Source organism: Panulirus ornatus, chromosome 48 (genome assembly GCF_036320965.1).
Source record: "Panulirus ornatus isolate Po-2019 chromosome 48, ASM3632096v1, whole genome shotgun sequence".
NCBI lineage: Eukaryota > Metazoa > Arthropoda > Malacostraca > Decapoda > Palinuridae > Panulirus > Panulirus ornatus.
This window is the reverse complement of record NC_092271.1, coordinates 28,573,007-28,594,241: the sequence shown is the minus strand read 5'-3', so window position 1 is coordinate 28,594,241 and position 21,235 is coordinate 28,573,007. Positions and strand designations below refer to the sequence as shown.

The window sequence follows — 21,235 nt, the reverse complement described above, 5'->3', positions numbered from 1 at the left end:
TGCCTTTTTTTTTTTTAACTCATACACCTTACTTTTGACCTCCTGCCACTTTCTGTTGTATATCTCAGTTATTTTTCTCCTTCCTTGCAAATAATAGCTATGCACTTCTCATTTTCTTTCACTAACAACTCTCATCCCACCACTCACTATTTCACACCTGTCAACCTTCTTTTTCCCATGTGAATTAGGGCAGTGGGTGAAGAATAGAAGGTTTTTAAGGAAGCACTGCACCAGCATCATGTCTCTTCAGCTGTGTGTTTCTGTATGCCACGATGTTACTCTCATTCTGTTCTACAGGTATTATTTCAGCCACTGTTCTCCAGAACTGTCTGCATGTGTCCCCACCCCACAAAGTTTAGACCCATGGCATACAATTGATTGCTACTTTCCACAGTTTCTGTTTGAAGATAGGCCATTCGAGGATTGGCTGTTATGTTATCTCCTTCCTTTGAACAGCTAAGCTGCGGAATTCTCCTCCTTTCATCATACCCTTTCCGTGTAAACTTTCTTCTTTTAAGAGTAAGGACTACAAACACCTGTAGAGCCCTGATTAGTTTCATTTTCTTTTTCTTTTACTTTTTTCTTTCACTCAAGGTGACCTTTGATTGAGGCATGTTTTTGTTTTCCCGTCTGTCTCAATTAAGAATAAGTCTTGGAAACTTCCAGATGATAGTTATTTCGGTTGCCATGTAGGTAAATCACTGAATTGTTTTGAAACTGCTTGGAAGTAGCAAGATTAACAATATTGGATTAATTCAGAATAAAGTAATTAAATGCATGATATTAATCCTTGTAATATACCAGTTCATTTTGTGCTTGCTGAAAGACATGTATTAAGTAGGACTAACTACTTTGAAATTTTATTCTATAGTCTGTGTCCATTTTACCATAGACAGGAAATTTTATTTAGATTAGCAGTGGGAATACAGTACATTGTTTCTTGCTTTTAAACATCCTTCAGTGATGATGTGGAATTTTTGTCAAAGAATATTCATGCATTATGTTAATTTTTTTCATACTATTTGCCATTTCCTTTGTTAGCAAGGTAGCGTTAAGAACAGAGGACTGATCCTTTGAGGGAATATTCTCACTTGGCCCCCTTCTCTGTTCCCTCTTTTGGAAGATTAAAAACGAAAGGGTAGGATTTCCAGCCCCTGCTCCCTCCCCTTTTAATTGCCTTCTATGACATGCAGGGAATACATGGGAAGTATTCTTTCTCCCCTATCCCCAGGGACAGTTATGTTAATGTATTATTATATATTCTTAATTTGGGCAAACACCATAATAAGTGTTTTTTACCAGGACAAGCTACACTTTCTATGTTTTTCACTTGGTTGACCTAAATTTTCCTTGAGTTTCATTTTAGACCAAAGGGTGGATGTGTTGGAATGGAAATGTTTTAGGAGATATGCGGTGTGAGGTGGTTTGATTGAGTGAGTAATGAAAGGATAACAGAGATGTGTGAAAAAAAGCGTGTGGTTGAGAGGGCAGAGGAGGGTTTGTTGAAATGGTTTGGACATACGGAGAGAATGAGTGAGGAAAGATTGACAAAGAGGATACATGTGTCAGAGGTGGAGGGAACAAGGAGAAGCAGGAGACCAAATTGGAGGTGGAAGGATGGAGTGGAAAAGATTTTGTGTAATTGGGGCCTGAACATATAGGAGGGTGAGAGGTGTGCTAGGAATAGAATGAGTTGGAATGATGTGGTACACTGGGGTCGACATGCTGTCAATGGACTGAACCAGGGCATGTGAAACGTCTAGGGTAAACTGTGGAATGGTCTGGGGCCTGGATGTGGATAGGGCGCTGTAGTTTTGGTGGATTACACATGACAGTCAGAGACTTAGTACGAATGTATGTGGCCTTTTTTGTCTGTCTTCCTGGTGCTACCTCGCTGAAGCAGGGGGTAGAGATGCTGTTTCCTGTGGGTTGGGGTAGTGCCGGAAATGGGTGAAGGCAAGCAAGTATGAATATTTACATGTGTATATATGTTTATGTCTGTGTATGCTTGTGTATATATATGTATATGTATGTATATGTGCGTGTATTGGCATTTATGTATGTGTATGTGTATATGAGTAGATTGGGCTGTTCTTCGTCTGTTTCCTGACACTACCTCGCCCACGCAGGAAACGGTGATGAAGTGTAACAAATAAATGAATACCAATATGTATATGAGTGAATGGGCCATTCTTCGCCTGTTTCCTGGCACAGCCTCACTGATGCAGGAAACAGCGATCAAGTATAATAGAAAATAAATATGTTTGTTAATCATATCATTTTATCACAGTGATATTCTGTATCATTATTTTATATATGGTTAGAATTGTCTTTACCATAACTGCAGCTTTGAAAGAATATAACTACCAATGCATGCACATAATTCATTAGAAAAAGATTTCAGATATATTGGGTAATTAAGAATATGTAGGCAGAAATTTGGAAAATGAAAAATTAAGCTCTTTACAGCATCTACTTTTGCTTTTGCTGTGATGTATTGTTGAATTTATGAAAGGCACACAATGCATTATATATAAAGTGACAAGAAAAAGTATTCAAGCATATTCATAAAAGATTACTGATCTTCATGCTGAAGTATGAAAAAGTAAATCCTTCGTTTTACCGTGGGTTTTTTGTTGAAATTACAAATGATGTGCACCTCTAAACCGTGAGGAAATCTATTTCCATGTGGTTTTTGTTGCAGTCAATCATAAGCTATAATGTGAAGTATGTTGCAGTTTGAGGGTTAAGTTACCTTACCCAGTAGGAACCTCTCAGTGATTTCAGAACCTTCTCTTCACAACCCAATATGGTGTTAAATTGTGCTGCTGCTGCTTCTGTGATCAGTCAGATTGAGCCCAAAGGTGAACATGTCCACACCAGCCTTGCTGATTAAGGTGTGTGTTGAGTGCCCAATGAATTCTAAATTTTTGCATAAGCAGGTACATAATCTCTCCGATAAGTGCAGGTAGAATTTTGACTAGCTTCAGACCATGGATGTTTTTCTGACATTTTCTCATACTTGCAATATCTTTGGTCCTTATTGGTGTTATTGTGCAGCATTCCATTCCTTTCTTTCCAATACAAAATAGAAGATAATCTTTAGATGTAAATTAGAAACCAGATCTTATATTTTCCTTTTGTTCAGGATAGTAAGTCTTCCCCAGAGAATAGGTTGTTGCTATCCTTTACCACTCTGCAGGATCAGGATTAAAAACTTAGTTGTACATAATGCAGTTTGAGGGTTAAGTTACCTTACCCAGTAGGAACCTCTCAGTGATTTCAGAACCTTCTCTTCACAACCCAATATGGTGTTAAACTGTGCTGCTGCTGCTTCTGTGATCAGTCAGATTGAGCCCAAAGGTGAACATGTCCACACCAGCCTGGCTGATTAAGGTGTGTGTTGAGTGCCCAATGAATTCTAAATTTTTGCATTAGCAGGTACGTAATCTCTCCGATAAGTGCAGGTAGAATTTTGACTAGCTTCAGACCATGGATGTTTTTCTGACATTTTCTCATACTTGCAATATCTTTGGTCCTTATTGGTGTTATTGTGCAGCATTCCATTCCTTTCTTTCCAATACAAAATAGAAGATAATCTTTAGATGTAAATTAGAAACCAGATCTTATATTTTCCTTTTGTTCAGGATAGTAAGTCTTCCCCAGAGAATAGGTTGTTGCTATCCTTTACCATTCTACAGGATCAGGATTAAAAACTTAGTTGTACATAATTCCCTCAAAGGTGTATGGCTCAATTCACCCCATATAAATTGGATTTGAGTTCAGATTTATAGATAGTTATGTATATTTCTTGTCTGTAGTCTGAAGAATAAATTTACGTCTTATGGGTTTGCAAAATTCTTAATGTCTAATTTTGTACATTATTGAAAATTAAACCTCTGATTTTTAGAAATGGGGGCAATAAAATTGCTTTTTGGTGTGAATTGCATCGTAGGGCCTGAAAACATGATAATTTTCATCATAGGTACCTGGCAAACGCGGGAGACAGTGACAAAGCAAAATGAAAAAAAAAATGTATCTTTGTAGATGATTGTTTGTATGAAAACATGAATTTTATCTGTGTGAAAACCCCCTTTTTTACAGAGGTGATAATGCTTATATTTTGTGTAAGATCACAAATTTTTACAAATGGCTACAGAAACTTGTGGTTGGCTTGAAAAAGTTCTGAATTTTGATCTTCCAGCAAGTATACAAAAACTGTAGAACTCCCATGAAGGGGTGGCCACAGCAAAAGAGTCGCCACTTATCCTGGTCCTTACATGCCTCCCTAGCATTCACCATTCCATGCAGTTACTCTGTTTTTGTCCCTCCAGTCATGAGTGATTAAATGGATTGCAGATCCAGTTTTTCCTAAATTCTGGGAATGAGATTGCAAACAACGATATTACAGTCTACAGAGCTTAGATATATTGCTAGGATTCATTATTGGTTTTTTCCTCCTTCATATTGATAGTTTTCAGAATCTTTGCTACTACTTCCTTTGAAAAAGCAACAGTTGTTTTATTATTCATGCTGAATATATAAACTTTGGACAGATTGATCATAAGATTTTTACTCTACTCTGCTATGATATATTTGTTTCTGATATTTATATTATTTTCTTTTTATTCCTGCATAGCACAGTTGAAATTTCACTTTTTTGAACATTAAATTTTTGTTATATCTTTATGCTAGCAGACATAGTATGGGTTATTGAACCTTGAGTCAAGGATGTCTCATTAATGCTATATTTATATACATACTTTAGCGTGAGCCAGGTACCCATTTTATTGATCATCCCCCAAAGGGTGGATGAACAACTGGGTTGATTGTGGACTGACTGCCACATCCAGGATTCAAACATATGTGCTTGACCCAGGGTGGGTTGTGAATGTGTCACGGTCAGGAATGCTACGGCTACACCAAGGAGTTCTATATATTGTGGCCCAGCGGAAGATTTGATTATTCTATGATTATAATATCTCTCTCTCTCTCTCTCTCTCCATATGCTAAAAGGAAACTATGGTTATTTTTTCCATTTATGGTATAAAGAAATGAGGAACAAGTACAGTTCAGTGGAGGAGATTTTTCCTGTAGAAGTATTGAGATATCCTCCTGTTGGGAGTTGATGTGTTGTCAAAGGGCTGAACTAGGGTGTGGAAATAGTCAAGAAATATGGAATAGTGTGGGGCATGGTTGTGGATGGTAGGCTCTGGTTTCAGTGCATTACACATGACTGCAAGGAGTGGATGCCTGCAGATGAGACTGTCAGTCGTTTGTTCTTTACATTACCTCACAAAAGCAGAAGTTAAGTGTTAGGAATTATGTGCTTTTTAGTTCAGTTAAATGATTAATCTATGTTAGACAGTTCTTTGGAACTTCCATGTTTGGTTCCATCTGCTATGGCTGGACATGACTGCTGAACATTTACCTTTCAAACAGTCTTTGTCAGGATTTAGATATGTCATTATACTTAAGAAAATTTACTTGATGTTGTTTAAATGTTTATCTGTAGTATTCATTGTTTGTTGAACTAAAAAGATGAAGTCAACATGTATGGCATTAATGTACACATTGTACTGAAGATTTCTTCATAGCTTGCTTCAAATTTTTTTTTCAAACATAATGTTGATTATGTTTGGAAGATGTATCTGTTCTGGGTAATTGCCCTGTATACTGGTCAGCTAAAAAAAAATCCCTTTCAACTGACCAGGGCCATGCTGTATAGTGGTGAGCTGAAAATTGAGCGGCGGACTATTTCGGCTCAGAAGGAAGGCAGCGTGCATAGTCTTCATTCATTTGAGAAGAGGCTATACTAGAAGAAATCCAACTTAACCTAAAGGCAGTACATAAGGTCTTGTCATTTTAAGACCTTATGTTTTTACAGTTGCTATGAATTTATATTTGATCAAGGCAACCCACCTAACATGAATGGCAGGCTGAAGACTCGCTCTTTCTTATTTACATTTAATTTGTTGATACTTATTATTCATGGGTTTATGGAAGTGCTGCTAAGAACTAGCTGTTGAGCATATTGACAGTAATTATTTTTCTGATGCAAGGAAACAAATTTATTGCATGTTTGACCATCATATGGTTATAGTTCCCTTCTGGCATCAACAGAATGGAAAAAAATTGTCATTATTTGAGTATCTCACAATATTTGGGAAACTATTATATGAAGTCAGCTGCTGTTGATAAAAAATTAATTGTAGCTATGCTTTGCTACCTTTATAATCAACTCTGTCTAGGAGGCCTTTTTCTGCAACATTTTGGGATGAGTTGGGAAATTTTTTTTTTTGCTTTAGTGGTACATAACAGATTTTTCAATAGAGATACCTTGCATACACTTTTTTCCTCTTCAGATAATTTCTTCCACTTATGTTGTTCATTCATCCCTCTCATTTCCTTCTCTTAGGTTTAGTTTTCCTGTTCTTCTTATGTATTATCTAACATCATAAATCTTGGTTTAACAAAGTAAAATACTTTCAGCTTTAATGGATGTTACATTTTGATATAACAGCCGAGGGAAATATATGTAAAATATATTATCTTACATAGTTGTTTAATTTGTTTATGGTTGGGGTTGTTAGGGAGGTGAATGCAAGAGTTTTGGAAAGAGGGGCAAGTATGAAGTCTGTTGGGGATGAGAGAGCTTGGGAAGTGAGTCAGTTGTTGTTCGCTGATGATACAGCGCTGATGGCTGATTCATGTGAGAAACTGCAGAAGGTGGTGACTGAGTTTGGTAAAGTGTGTGAAAGAAGAAAGTTAAGAGTAAATGTGAATAAGAGCAAGGTTATTAGGTACAGTAGGGTTGAGGGTCAAGTCAATTGGGAGGTGAGTTTGAATGGAGAAAAACTGGAGGAAGTGAAGTGTTTTAGATATCTGGGAGTGGATTTGGCAGCGGATGGAACCATGGAAGCGGAAGTGGATCATAGGGTGGGGGAGGGGGCGAAAATTCTGGGAGCCTTGAAGAATGTGTGGAAGTCGAGAACATTATCTCAGAAAGCAAAAATGGGTATGTTTGAAGGAATAGTGGTTCCAATAATGTTGTATGGTTGCGAGGTGTGGGCTATGGATAGAGTTGTGCGCAGGAGGATGGATGTGCTGGAAATGAGATGTTTGAGGACAATGTGTGGTGTGAGGTGGTTTGATCGAGTAAGTAACGTAAGGGTAAGAGAGATGTGTGGAAATAAAAAGAGCGTGGTTGAGAGAGCAGAAGAGGGTGTTTTGAAATGGTTTGGGCACATGGAGAGAATGAGTGAAGAAAGATTGACCAAGAGGATATATGTGTCGGAGGTGGAGGGAACGAGGAGAAGAGGGAGACCAAATTGGAGGTGGAAAGATGGAGTGAAAAAGATTTTGTGTGATCGGGGCCTGAACATGCAGGAGGGTGAAAGGAGGGCAAGGAATAGAGTGAATTGGAGCGATGTGGTATACCGGGGTTGACGTGCTGTCAGTGGATTGAATCAAGGCATGTGAAGCGTCAGGGGTAAACCATGGAAAGCTGTATAGGTATGTATATTTGCGTGTGTGGACGTATGTATATACATGTGTATGGGGGTGGGTTGGGCTATTTCTTTCGTCTGTTTCGTTGCGCTACCTCGCAAACGCGGGAGACAGCAAAAAAAAAAAAAAAAAAAAAAAAAAAACAGTTGTACATAAAAGTGTATTAATTTTCTGTATTTAACCGTGGAACATGTAAGAATTACATAACATACCATCTAGATAGTTCTTGCATATCATTAATGATATACATACCACCAGTAGGGAACCACTCAGTACCTTAAACCACACACCAATTTCTCAGACTGTGTCTGTCTGCCTACTGTTGTCTTCTGGCTGTCCCTATTTTCACCATGGTATTACCTTTTTAATTTATGATAACTTCCTAAAACCGGTGAATTGCTTGCCATATAAAACTGATAACTTGGTACCTAAGCTTGTTTTCAGTTCTGACTTGTTACTGTACCCATATAATTATGCCTTTTATGTAGCTACATATTTCTCTGCCCATGCAGCCATATATCAAACTAATTTCCCTTTTTCACTTAAGAGCTATCTTGTTTCGTTCTCATTTCTGTAATTACACTCGTCAACAAAGATTTTGTCCATTTGAAAAAATTTTTCTTTATTTTTGCATGCTGAATCCAAATACATTTTCAGGATTTTTTGTTCCAGCATATTCATATATCATTAAGTACAGTATATATGTACCAGTGCTCTATGGAGCATTTGAAACAAAAGGTTTGATAAACACAGCTAATTTTATTTTTTGTGAAGTGCAATAGCTTCTTTTTCAAAGCACAAGCCTAGTTAAATGAAGTCACCAGGGGCCTGCAGAAACATGGCTGGAAATTTGGGACATTCAAACACTGCCCACTCCTGAGTAGCAGTTTTCTGTCTGTTGTAAGCTAGAACTCAATGTGTAAACAGTGTTTTTTCTGCTCTCTTGGCAGATTGTACCCTATCACCATCATAATGCTGAAAAACTGTGTACATAGTCCAAATTCTTTCTGCTACATCAGCAGTGAATTGACATTCATATCCCAAAAATGCTCTTTCGGACCCCTCATTAAAAAATGCTTTGAGCATTACTTTGGTTGTTAAGTGGGTGACCAGGGTAAAACTTGGGCCTCCCATATTTGTTGTGTCACATGTGTCGCTTCTCACAGCATGGGGAAAAGGTTCATGCTGTATACCTTTTGCCGTTTCTACAGTTTGGAGAGAACCCAAAGTTATGCTTCAGATTGCTACTTCTGTCTGACAAATATAAATGGTGTAACATCAGAATCTAAGCATACTGTTAAATATCATAATTTACCATCTGCCATGAGGCCAGTACCTCACTGTCTGGAATTATTTGTACCAGAGCCTCCGAGAAACATGACAATGAGTCTGGTGAAAATAGACCAAGTAGAGGGCAATATGGATCCAATATTTGAAGCACTAAGGAGGGATGTTCCTGAGGGCAAATATAGCCGAAAATTGTATACTTCATCATTTTAGAGGCAAGTTTTTTAAGTGTAATACCAGCCTTATTTATGAATGAGTAATATGCACTTACTGTAAAATTTATTTGCTCTGTCATTAAACCATGCCTGATAGGAAAATTTTAGAAAGTTTCAAATTCAGTAAAAAGTACTATAAGGTCCATTTATTTTAGTTCGTGGGACAAAAAGAAATTGTTGACCAGTGTTTTTTCATACATACATTGACAAATTTCCAAGCTGCATGTATTTCTTATGTTCTATGCTGATTCCATTTATTCATGTGAAAGTATCAGTTCTCTTAACATTTTATTACTTTTGCTCCCATAGTGTTACTGCTAGCCATAAATTTTCATGACCACCTCTGTCAGTGAAAAAATAACCATGGTTGCTTGATGCTTCTCAGTGCTACTCTAACTTTCCTGTGCCCCAGTCTGATACTAGTTCTTATACATTTCTGGCTGACCTTACCCATGTTCTGTTCAGCTCTTTTATGTATAAAAGTATTGCCTGTCCTGTATGAGATTACTTTTGACATTTACAGTATGTGTGATTGCATGTGATGTATTACTGGTGGATGTTGTGTTTATGTTAATTACTTATTTCTTTTTACAGCGTGGACGAGATTACAAGAAATTAGCGCTATCTTGGTATATTGGTATATTAATCATTGTGTAGCCATTAGGAATAGCATATTGAAAGTAACCACAGACCTTTAAGATGGTTAAGTTGTTATTACTGTATATATACAAGTTGCTTCCACCAGTTTGATGGGAAAGTTTTATAGTGCTTCCAAGTTATCCCAGTTGATTTGATGCATAGAAAGTTTCCATGATTTTGTTTAAATGCAAGTGTTTATTATAAAGTTTGTTCATCTGAATACTGAGTTTGGAAACACCCTAGTTCCCAGAAGTACATTGGTGAAGCACTTTGATTGTAAAGGTATGTCAAGCATCTAAAGGAAAACAGTAAATCTGAATGTAATGTGTGTAGGCATTGTAACTTGCTGCAAAGTGTAGTTATAATTTTGAAGCAAATATTTGTGCTGTTGAGACAATACTTTTTTCTCACTTTTAGTGTCAACAATTGTAAGGAAAATCTTTATATTTTCCCGATGTTAAGTGTTTTGTATTATATTGAAATGAGCAATGTTTGTAGTATCATTTTGTTGGAATGCATGATTTTTAAGATTAAGAACTGTATATCAGGCAATTGTACAAAGGATCAGAGTCAGCCAAATATGATCAGAGTAATAGTTAAGTTTACCATTGGAGTGAATATTCCCGTAAGACTACAAAGCTTGATGTTCACAGGATCCATGGTATAGATACGTGACGTTAACATTGCATATGTAAAAACAATATTTATATTTTCTTTTCGTGTTTGATAATATTTTGAATATTTTCCTTTGGCATTGTAAATTCTTTTTTTTTTAGCTAGAAGGGAATACAAATGATTTGCAGCAAGATTGGGATAGTGACAGGTTTTCATATGGTCATCTGATACATTGTTTGCTTTGTATACTTCCTGTAGCAGCAGATCCAATGCTTCCATATTATGAGTACCTGATTGAAGTAAAAGAAGAGAGAGTACCTATGATGAGGTTATCATTAGGTAGGGTTAGAACCCACAACTCCTTTGGTTAACAATAGTTCTCTTTCCACCGAGCAAATTTCATAATGTTCATAGCCTATCTTGTGTATTGAATGCTACCACACACATTGCATAATGATCTTTCAAAGTTTTACCTGGATTTTTTTTAGCCTTTTATCTTAGTTTTCTGAATTTTCATGCTTATACAGGTTTCATATAGGTTGTACAGTAGATAGCCTTTCTGTCTTTCTCACTGGACTGTCTTGAAATTCTGTGATATCTTTATGTGTTATATTTGTAATTTCCTTAGTGGGACAGTTTTAAACTGAGCACATTGTTTTTGATATCCTTATCCTATTACCATGCATATATTTTATCTTTCTCTTCTTTCAAGACTATACAGTTTTTAGCTTAATAATTCTAAAGCTTCATTCTTATGATAATTTCAGTGCTTCATTTCCTCATTTTTCTTTTTTTTTGTGGTATCTTTCTGATTTCTCTCAAACATGTTTGTTATACCTTTCTTTTATTATTTAAGCATTGCATTCATCACTCCAGTTTACTGTCCTGTGCATGCCTTTCACCTTCCCACATCTTTAGGTCCTGAGCACTCAAAATCTTTTTCATTCCTTCCTTCCAGTGGAATGAACTAGGGCATATGAAGCAGACTAGGGAAACTATAGAAAGGTCTTTGGGGCCTTGTTGTGTATACAGGGGGCTTTGGTTTCACCTAGAGAATGAATGTGAGTGAATAAACTTTTTTTCATCCGTTCCTGGCTTTACCTTGCTAATGCAGGAAATGGCAAACAAGTATGAAATAAAGGAAAAATATACAGCAACTTTGCCAAAGGTGAATTTTCATTTTCAGCATAACCACAAGCAAGGAAAGTCCATTACTATTTAGAGCAGTATCTCTATATAATGTTTTTTCATACTTGATTGCTGTTTCCTGCGTTAACAAGTAGCACCAGGAAACATCTAGGGTAAACCATGGAAGGTCTGTGGGGTCTAGATGTGGATAGGGAGTTATGGTTTTGGTGTATTATACATGACAGCTAGAGACTGAGAGTGAACAGTTGTGGCCTTTTTTGACTGTTTTCCTGGTGCTACCTCATTGCTGCAGGGAGTGGCAATGCTGTTTCCTGTGGGGTGGGGTAGCGCCGGGAATGGATGAAGGCAAGCATGTATCTGTATGCATATGTTATGTATATGTATGTGCATTTATGTATATATATGTGTATATGAGTGGATGGGTCGTTCTTTGTCTGCTTCCTGGTGCTATCTCGCTGAAGCAGGAAACAGATCAAGTTTAATAATATTTTTTTCATACATATTCACCATTTCCTACTTTAGCAAGGTGGCATGAAGAGCAGAGGACTAAGCCTTAGTTGGAAAATCCTCACTTGGCTCCCTTCTCTGTTCCTTCTGGAAGAGTAAAAAACTGGAGGGGAGGATTTCCATCCTCACGCTCCCTCCCCTTTTAGTAGCCTTTTACGACCCACAGGGAATACATGGGAAGTATTCTTTCTTCCCTATCTCCACCGATAATATTTACTTATATTTTTTTATTATACTTTGTCGCTGTCTCCCACGTTAGCGAGGTAGCACAAGGAAACAGACGAAAGTGGCCCAAACCACCCACATACACATGTATACACGCCCACACACGCACATATACATACCTATACATTTCAAAGTATACATACATATACATTTTTTTTCTTTCATAGTATTTGCCATTTCCTGCGTTAGCGAGGTAGCGTTAAGAACAGAGGACTGGGCCTTTGAGGGAGTATCCTCATCTGGTACCCTTCTCTGTTCCTTCTTTTGGGAAAAATAAAATGAGAGGGGAGGATTTTTCGCCCCCCACTCCCTTCCCTTTTAGTCGCCTTCTACGACACGCAGGGAATACGTGGGAAGTATTCTTTCTCCCCTATCCCCAGGGATAATACATATACATACACAGACATATACATATATACACATTCATACTTGCTGCCTTCATCCATTCGTGTTGCAACCCCGCCACACATGAAATGGCATCCCCCTCCCCCTGCACGTGCGTGAGGTAGCACCAGGAAAGACAACAGAGGCCACATTTGTTCACACTCAGTCTCTAGCTGTCAAGTGTAATGCACTGAAACCACAGCTCCCTTTCCACATCCAGGCCCCACAAAACTTTCCATGGTTTACCCCAGACATTTCACATGCCCTAGTTCATTCCAATGACAGCACATCAACCAAGGTATACCACATCATTTCACTTCACTCTATTCCTTGCATGCCTTTCACCCTCTTGTATGCTCAGGCCCTGATTGCTCAAAATCTTTTTTCATTCCATCCTTCCACCTCCAATTTGGTCTCCCACTTCTCGTTCCCTCCACCTCTGACACATATATCCTCTTTGTCATTCTTTCCCCACTCATTCTCTCCATGTGACCAAACCATTTCAATACACCACCTGCTTTCTCAACCACACTCATTTTATTACCACACATCTCTCTTACCCCTTTCATTACTTACTCGATCAAACCACCCCACACCACATATTGTCCTTAAACATCTCATTTCCAACACATCTACCCTCCTCTGCACAACCCTATCTATAGCCCACACCTTGCAACCATATAGCATTGTTGGAACCATGTTGGAACCACTAATCCTTCAAACATACCCATTTTTGCTCTCCGAAATGAACCTAATAACATTGCTCTTATTCACTTTTACTCTCAGCTTTCTTCTTTCACACACTTTACCAAACTCAGTCACCAGCTTCTGCAGTTTCTCACCCGAATCAGCCACCAGCGCTGTATCATCAGCAAACAACAACTGACTCACTTCCCAAGCCCTCTCATCCACAAGACTGCATACTTGCCCCTATCTTCAAAACTCTTGCATTCAACCCCACTTATGTATACTTGTATATACACATTTACACACATGTACACATTCATACTTGCTAATCGTCATCCATTCCCAACACCAATCAGCCCAACAGGAAACTCACAAATGCAGGAAACTGATGATGAAAGGCCACATCCATCCATGGGCTGTCATACGTAATGCACTGAAACCACAGCCCCACAAACCTTTCCATGGTTTACCTGGGATGTTTCACTTGCCTTGGCTCAGTCCATTGACGGTATGTTGACCCCAGTATTCACTCTATTCTATGCACATCCTTCACCCTTCTGCTTGTTCAGGCCCCGATCGCTCAAAATCCTTTTCGTTCCATCCTTCCATCTCCAATTTGTTCTCCCCATTCTTCTTGTTCCCTCCACTTCTGACACATATATTCTCTTTGTCAACCTTTCCTCATTCATTCTCTCTATAACATTTCAACACACCCTCTTCTCTCTCACACACAATGTTTATTACCACACATGTTTCTTACCCTTTCATTACTTACTTGATCAAACCACCTCACACCACATATTGTCCTCAGACATTTCATTTCCAATACATCCGCCCTTCTCTGTACAATCCTATTTATAGCCCATGCCTCGCAACCATATAGTATTGTTGGAACTACTATTCCCTCAAACATACCCATATTTGCTTTACCTGATAACATTCTCTCTTTTCACACATTCCTCAGTGCTTCCAGAACCCTTACCAACTCCTCCATCCTATGACTCATTTTCACTTTCATGGTACACTTATTTATATATTATTTCATTTACGTTCACTGTTTCCCACATTAGCAAGGCAGTTCCAAGAGCAGATGAAGAAATAGCCTGATTCGCTCATATCCACTCTCTAGTTGTCATTTATGATGCACTAAAACCAGAGCCCCTTATCCACAATCAGGCTGCTTACACTCATTATTTCTATTTATTATACATGTTCCTCATTGTCCACTTTAGCTAGATGGTGTCAGGATCAGACAAATAAATGGCCTCATTCAACTCATACATAAAATGCACCTCCATCCAAAACACTTGTCTCCTTACTCCTCTTGTTTTCAGGTGGTTTGATTGTGTAAATAATAAAAGGGTAAGAGAGATGTGTGGTTGAGAGAGCAGGTGTATTGAAATGGCTTGGACATCTGTAGAGACGAGTGAGGAAAAGTTGACAAAGAGGATACATGTGTCAGAAGTGGAGGGAACAGGGAGAATGGGAAGACCAGATTGGAGATAGAAAGGTAGAGTGAAAAAGATTTTGAACAATTTGGGCCTCAACATGCACGAGGATGAAAGGTGTTCACAGAGTAGAGTGAATTGGAACGATCTGGTATACAGGAGTTGACATACTGATAATGGACTGAACCAGGGCACATGAAGCATCTGGATAAATCATAGAAAGGTCTGTGGGGCCTGGTTGTGGATAGGGAGCTGTAGTTTCATTGCATTACACCTGACAGCCAGAGAATGAATGAGTGAATGCATACTTTCCTTGACTGATCCTGGTGTTACCTCACTAACATAGGAAACAACAATCAAACATGAAAAAAATATACTTTTATGTAGTAAACATATAACTGTCCTGTTCACCCCATATTGGGTCTAACAAGACCCCAAATTGTAGATCCTTCCATGACATTGGTGTTATTTGCAGAACATTTTATGTTTGTATTGGATATCATTATCAAGAAAGTACCTAAGCTAATACTGTTCCTTGAAGGACCCCTGGTAAAACATCCATCTCATAGTTCCATTTGCTACTTCTTTGAGTTTTCTGTTTATTAGAAACTTTTAATTTCATGTTCCAGATTTATCTCCTATGTTTTGCTTTTTCTAATAGAATCCTGTAGAAAGTGCTTAGTATTTATGGTAGTTTAAAGAAACAAGTGATTATGAAAATCCAGATAAAAAAAAAATGAATGCAGTTTGGAATGGTGGACAATAAGTTGTAATTATCTTGTTGAATAACAATTATTGCCATGACAGGAGTGAATATAATTGTGATACTAATAGAAGAGTTGGTGATAGCATAATCTGTAGAATGCAGCACCATGTTGATTTGATGGAGAAAAGTATTTCTCAGATTTTAAGCTCGGGAATTGCTTCATCTGTTGACAAGCTCACTTAAATATGAAGATACTGGTAAGATGAATGATAATAAAGGGTGGGATTTTGTTTTCAGTATAGTTACTGAGGATGTGCTTTAATTTCATATATAGTAGTGTACAAAATGAAATACTAAGAGGTTCAGGTATTCAAGTATATACAGATACTGTTGTTTTTTGGTATCTGTACTTCTAAGCTTATTTAGACTCGGGTAAGCAATAGTGTGGATTTTCTGGGAGTTTGATGTAGCAGTCAGGAAAGACCAATATGTGATGAAACAAATCAAGTGCACATTTTCTTTTGAACAAGCAGGCTTCTATACTAGCACTGTATGTAAAACTCTACTGTCAGCTAGTTTTGTCAAAGTATTGGTCAAACGTTTTTTGTTAACTTGAGAAACTTGTTTGTGGGCGATGTTTATGACAGCTGTTACCCGGCTTTTTCTCATTACTGCCTCAAATTTTGCATTTTGGGAAAATTTTCGATACATTACCTTTGTTGAATACCAGTTAATGTCCCTTTTTATTGTTCTTTGTAATGGAACTTATTTCCATTTAGGTGCAGACAACTGAGAGTAACCTTGTACTTGTGTCTCCTTCATTAAAGTGGTGCTATTTGAATGCATGCATTTAATGGAGGGAAAACATAGACATTAATAAGTGTGATCTAACTACCAAATATATTTGCTTACAGATCCATGATGTATGCAGGTGAACTGAAGTTTGAAAAGCGTACAATTTCAGCTCAGCGTGAGGGAAATGTGCATAGCCTGTATTCACATGAGAAGAGGCTCTACTAGCCCCGAGGGGTACTTTGTAAGACATACTTGAAAATTATGTCAACTTTAGGTAGCTCTATTATCTGGACAATTTAAGGTTGGTTAGAATCTTATTATCCAGATTATTAGACTGACCCTACAACTAACTATCTTCCCTAAGCTATATTTCAGGACTCCTGTTTTCAGTGAGTTATGTGTTCCTCTTCATTTAGAATGTAGAATACCAACTTTTTCTTTCAACTTGGATGATGTAGATTTTATGCATATGGCTGGCTGTGAATGATAGATGATTGATCGCCAGCATAAATTACATGTTGCGTCATGTTGCGTCCTCACTGATATTTGTTTCTTTCATCATACCTCTTTGTATGGTACAAGTGTTTCAACTTCATTTGTAGATTTTTAGAATTCTTTAAAATACATTATATGAAATAAGAGATTAACATCTGTACAGTAAATATTTGAAAGAAACTATATCGTGTTGAAAGCACTTTTACTGTTTCACATATTTGGTAATCTTCCAAAGAGTGTATGAATTGATCAGGAGTGGAACTTGCCTTGGATATTTGGATATGGAGATTATGCCTGGTTTCTGAGATCTTCATACATTAAGTGTGGATGCATCATTTCCTTTAGACTTATTAATTTACATATTTTTACATTCATTCCAGACTTTTATATTCATTTTTAAAAGCTTTTATATTCTAGTTATTAAATATCAGTAGCAGATGTGTACTTACTATCAAGTTTTAATTAGAAGTTTCAGCCACCTTTATTGATTCTCTTTGTACAAGTGTCAGTGTTGGTGGCTAGAGCTAAATCTATGCATCTGATGTATCTCATTGTTTTAATTCAGTATTATTAATGGTCTTAATCTATTTACTGTTAGCCTTGAAGGCTATTTTTTTCTAGGTCTGTGGTGCTATGATATTTAAGTTCGGATTTCTCCTGTGACTTGGAACAGGAAGTGTCAGGGATAAAATTTCAGAAATCTCATGCTGCCCAAGGGACTTTGATGTGGATATCAACATTTTTTCCTTAGCATGAATAGTTGTGTGGAGGCAGATTTTATTTTGCCAATTCACAAAAGAAATTATATATATTTTTTTCTTTATCTTAGATGCCAAGCCTGTACTATCAAATTGTATAATGTCTGGAGTTGATGAATGACAAAGTAATGACAGTGCCATAATAGGTGTGATAAAAATTCTTGTTCTATTAGTTTCACTTGACAAGGGTCCAAACCATATAAATATTTTCTAATACATTGATAATAAGCTCTCTTCCATCTTGAGTAGTAATTAAGTAGTCTTGTACTTAAATGCCTCACTTATGTTGGATGAGGCAATGCAGAATCTGGGTATTACTTTTTGATATTTCATACCTTTTTCAGAGTTCTTGCAAAAGTATTTTTAACTAAACATCAGCAGAATGGTGTGGACGGTGAAAAGAATTTAGTTGCCAGTCCTTAATAAGTAAGGCAGTGTAGCCTGTTTGCTCCTTGGTAATTTTTTGACATTTTAAAGAAAACTGTTAGCTATATTCATTACAAAATAAACTATCAGATAAATCTGAATACTTTTTCTTAACATTTATAAGTTTTCTTCATTGCAGTAGATTATGTGTCTTGTCTTTAAATAATAAAGCTTTTCTGAGAGATGATTTAAAAAATATACATGCTGGTCATGTAGGCAATATGATTATTCCAGGAAAATCCCCTAAAATCAGACAATGGACATTGATATGGTTTATGTTTTTATATAAATATGAGACAGTTCAAGAAGACTAAATTAAAACAAGGTGCTGGATATTTCTGTTATGTTATGTTTACCACATGAAATGCATTGTAGACGGATAAGATTAGAAATGCTATGGAATAGAAGAAAAAGTTTGCCTGAAAGGAATATACTTGTGGAAGTTCAGCAAAGGAGGGAAGAACATCAGGTAAGTAAGTGGAATATAAAGCTGATTGAGAAGAGCAGAGAGAGAAGAGAAGATTTTGGAAGAAAGTTGCATGAAAAGTATAGGGAAAATAAGAAATCAAAGGTGATAATGGAAAGAGGTGGTTGTAAGAGTGAAAATGTTTGTGTGAGAAGTAAGGAAGGGAAGTTAATAACATCAAAAGGAGGAAATGAAATGAAGATGAAAAAAAAAGAGTTGATGAATGTGGGGTGAGGTAGCAGTTGCAGCAGGCATGGTTATGAAGGATGGAAGAAGTAGGATACAAGTGCAAGAGTTTATAGCAAGAAGGGAGGTAAAAAGGGTGATAACAAGCTTGAAGGTAGGATGAAGTGCTGATGCATGGAGGAGTAATTGTGATGGAGTGGATGCATCTGATGTAATTTAACAGGGTAGTTGAGTATGCTTGAGGATTGGATGACAGCTATTACTGTTCCTTTGTTCAAAGAAACAGGACTAAGGATGTATGTAGCAGTTACCGGGGAACAAGTGTCAAGTTTACTTTGAAAGTGAATGCAAGAGTGCTGATTGATAAGTTGATGAATGTGACTTAATGCAGAATACGTGAGGAGCAAGGGGGGTTTAGGAAAGGGAGGGGATGTGTGGATAAAATTTTTGCAATAAAAATGACTAGAAAAGTATCTAGCAAAAGGTAAGAAGCTGTATGCAATTTTTATGGTTCTGAAGAGAGCACACAAGAAAAGTGAAAGGGATGCTTTATAAAATGTCTTAAGAATATATGGGGTTGGGGGACAACTGTTTGATATTGAGAAGGCTTTCTACAGAGGAGCAAATGCATGGGTAAGAGTGGATAAAGAATTGAGCAAAATTTTCAGTTAACATGATGTTAGGCAGGGCTGTGTGATGTCACCATTGCTTTGTAACATGTATTTATGGATGAATTGATAAGAGAGACAAAGGCAAAGCTAGGGAAAGAGGATGCAGAGACGGAGTGTGGTACAGAGGAATAGTGGTTAGTGACAAGCATTATTGCAGATGAAACTGTGTTGTTTGCTGAGAGTGAAGAGTTACAGATGGTTGTAGTGTCCACAAGAAACCTTTCATGCCCCCATATATTTTCAAAGGCAGTCATGCTTACATATTAGTGCTTTTTCGTCTCACCTTTGGCCTTGATTAGCATCTGCAGACACTTGGGCATGGACTTGCCAAGGTTCCTGAAGTATTCTGGGTCCACAGGGTCTTAAGCACTTGACTGAGGCAAGGCACTGATGAGGTATTGCAGAAGCAAGCTCAACTTTCATCCAGTTCCAGCGGTTTTCAATTAGGTTAAAGTTTGGGCAGTTCCCAAGGCATTGTTGCATATTTTTCTCTGATAACCATTTCATCACCTTTCTAGCCTTAAGATGGGGCAGTATCCTACATAAAGTTATCACAGGCATGAACATCATAAAAAAGAAGCAGATTGTCCTATAGCACCTTAATGTACTGCTGTCCATTCATTGTAGTGTTTTAAGGTAAGAAGTAAAACACTCCCCTACCCATTACACTACAGCAACCCCAGATCATTATAGTAACTGGGTGTTTCATGTCTTTACAAGTGCAAAGATCCTTTGTGGATGATGTTGAATGGTTCTTTGAGAGATGTTTCTTAGAAGTTTTGGATGGCTTTTCTTGAGTTATGCAGTTGAAATAAGTGGTTACTTCAATGCTCCTCATCTAAAGAAGTTATCTGTAGATCTACAGGTCTTCCTTGGATGATCAGTGATGGGTTTTGGTGATGGGTGACAATGTCATAAGGGAGGTCAAGAATGCATAGAAATCCCATAAGTACCCACAGTTTTTTTGCTTCCAGGCAAGAATTCAGGCTTTCTTCTCAGCACAGACAGAAAAAATTCAGTACCCAGAAGTGAAAGTCCCAAAATGAAATGGCAGCCAGGAGAAGTAAAGATCATTTTTCCTTAAAAAGTGTCGAAGGCACACACAGGTGGATTGCTGGTACCCACACCATCAGAAACACTGGTTTTGGCGACCAGATGTATGATAATTTCCCTGAGAGCATAATATCCTTGTACACAAATTAAACCTTAGCCATGAATTGCACTGGAAATATACTGGGGCAAACAAAGCTTTTTCCGGATACTGTAAATGTGTTTTAAGATGTGTGTAAGCATAGGCAATTAAAGGTAAATGTGAGTACATGTAAAGTAATGGTGTTTAAAAGGAAACAAATTCAAAATATACATTATGCAAAGCTCTATATAATGAGAAAAGAAAGTGCACTAAATTGTGATTTAAATAAGGAGGGAAAGACTGGAAGAGGTGACAGAATTTAAGTACCTGGGAACTATCTTGGGTAAGCTTGTTGATATGAAAGGAGAGAGATGGAGAGCAGCCAAGGAGTCCCTTAACAGAATAATGAAGGGCAGCCAAAGAATTGTACATGGAATGAGTCACAGAAGTCAAGAATCTAAGCTGTGGACTACTCAAGAAGAGCATTTGGTATGATTAAATGGAATGAAGAAATTAGGGGGTTTATGAGAGGTCTGGTTTGGCAGGGAATGAATGTGGAATCATAGACTGGGTGAAACGTAATAATCTGAGGTGGTTTGGGCATGTGGAAAGAATGCAAGATGGGGAGTTTACATGGAGAGTGGATGATTATAAGATTAAAAGGGTTGGTGTGAAGAGGAAGATCACTTGAAAGGAAATAGAGCGGAAGAGTACTGGAGGAAGAAAAATTGCATCAGAGAGCGTGGAATGGTGTATGTGAGGTAGGCACATAAAGACAGGGATGAGTGGAGACTTGTTGTGGCCATCCCCTGATGGGAATTCGTGGAGGGAACAGTCATCAGAGATAAAGACAGGTAGGTAGACAACAAGATGAATTTTTAAGAATAGTGCTAACTGACTGATTTTATGATAAAAACATAAACATATGAGGCATT

At 37.5% G+C, this 21,235-nt stretch overlaps 1 protein-coding gene across 4 annotated transcripts in view; it reads left to right on the top strand.

Annotated features, from left to right (window-relative positions):
• ras (Inosine-5'-monophosphate dehydrogenase ras) overlaps nt 1-17,940 on the top strand; it is a 52,693-nt gene extending 34,753 nt beyond the window's left edge. For 2 of the 4 annotated variants that reach the window (XM_071690360.1, XM_071690364.1), the window contains exon 12: nt 16,286-17,940. In XM_071690360.1, coding sequence (XP_071546461.1) covers nt 16,286-16,391 — 106 coding nt within the window. In that variant the 3' untranslated portion in view covers nt 16,392-17,940. Of the gene's footprint in view, nt 1-5,713; nt 5,855-9,605; nt 10,736-16,285 lie in introns of those variants that run through there. The other 2 variants (XM_071690361.1, XM_071690363.1) reach the window with 2 other exon arrangements.
• Nucleotides 17,941-21,235: the final 3,295 nt, after the last annotated feature.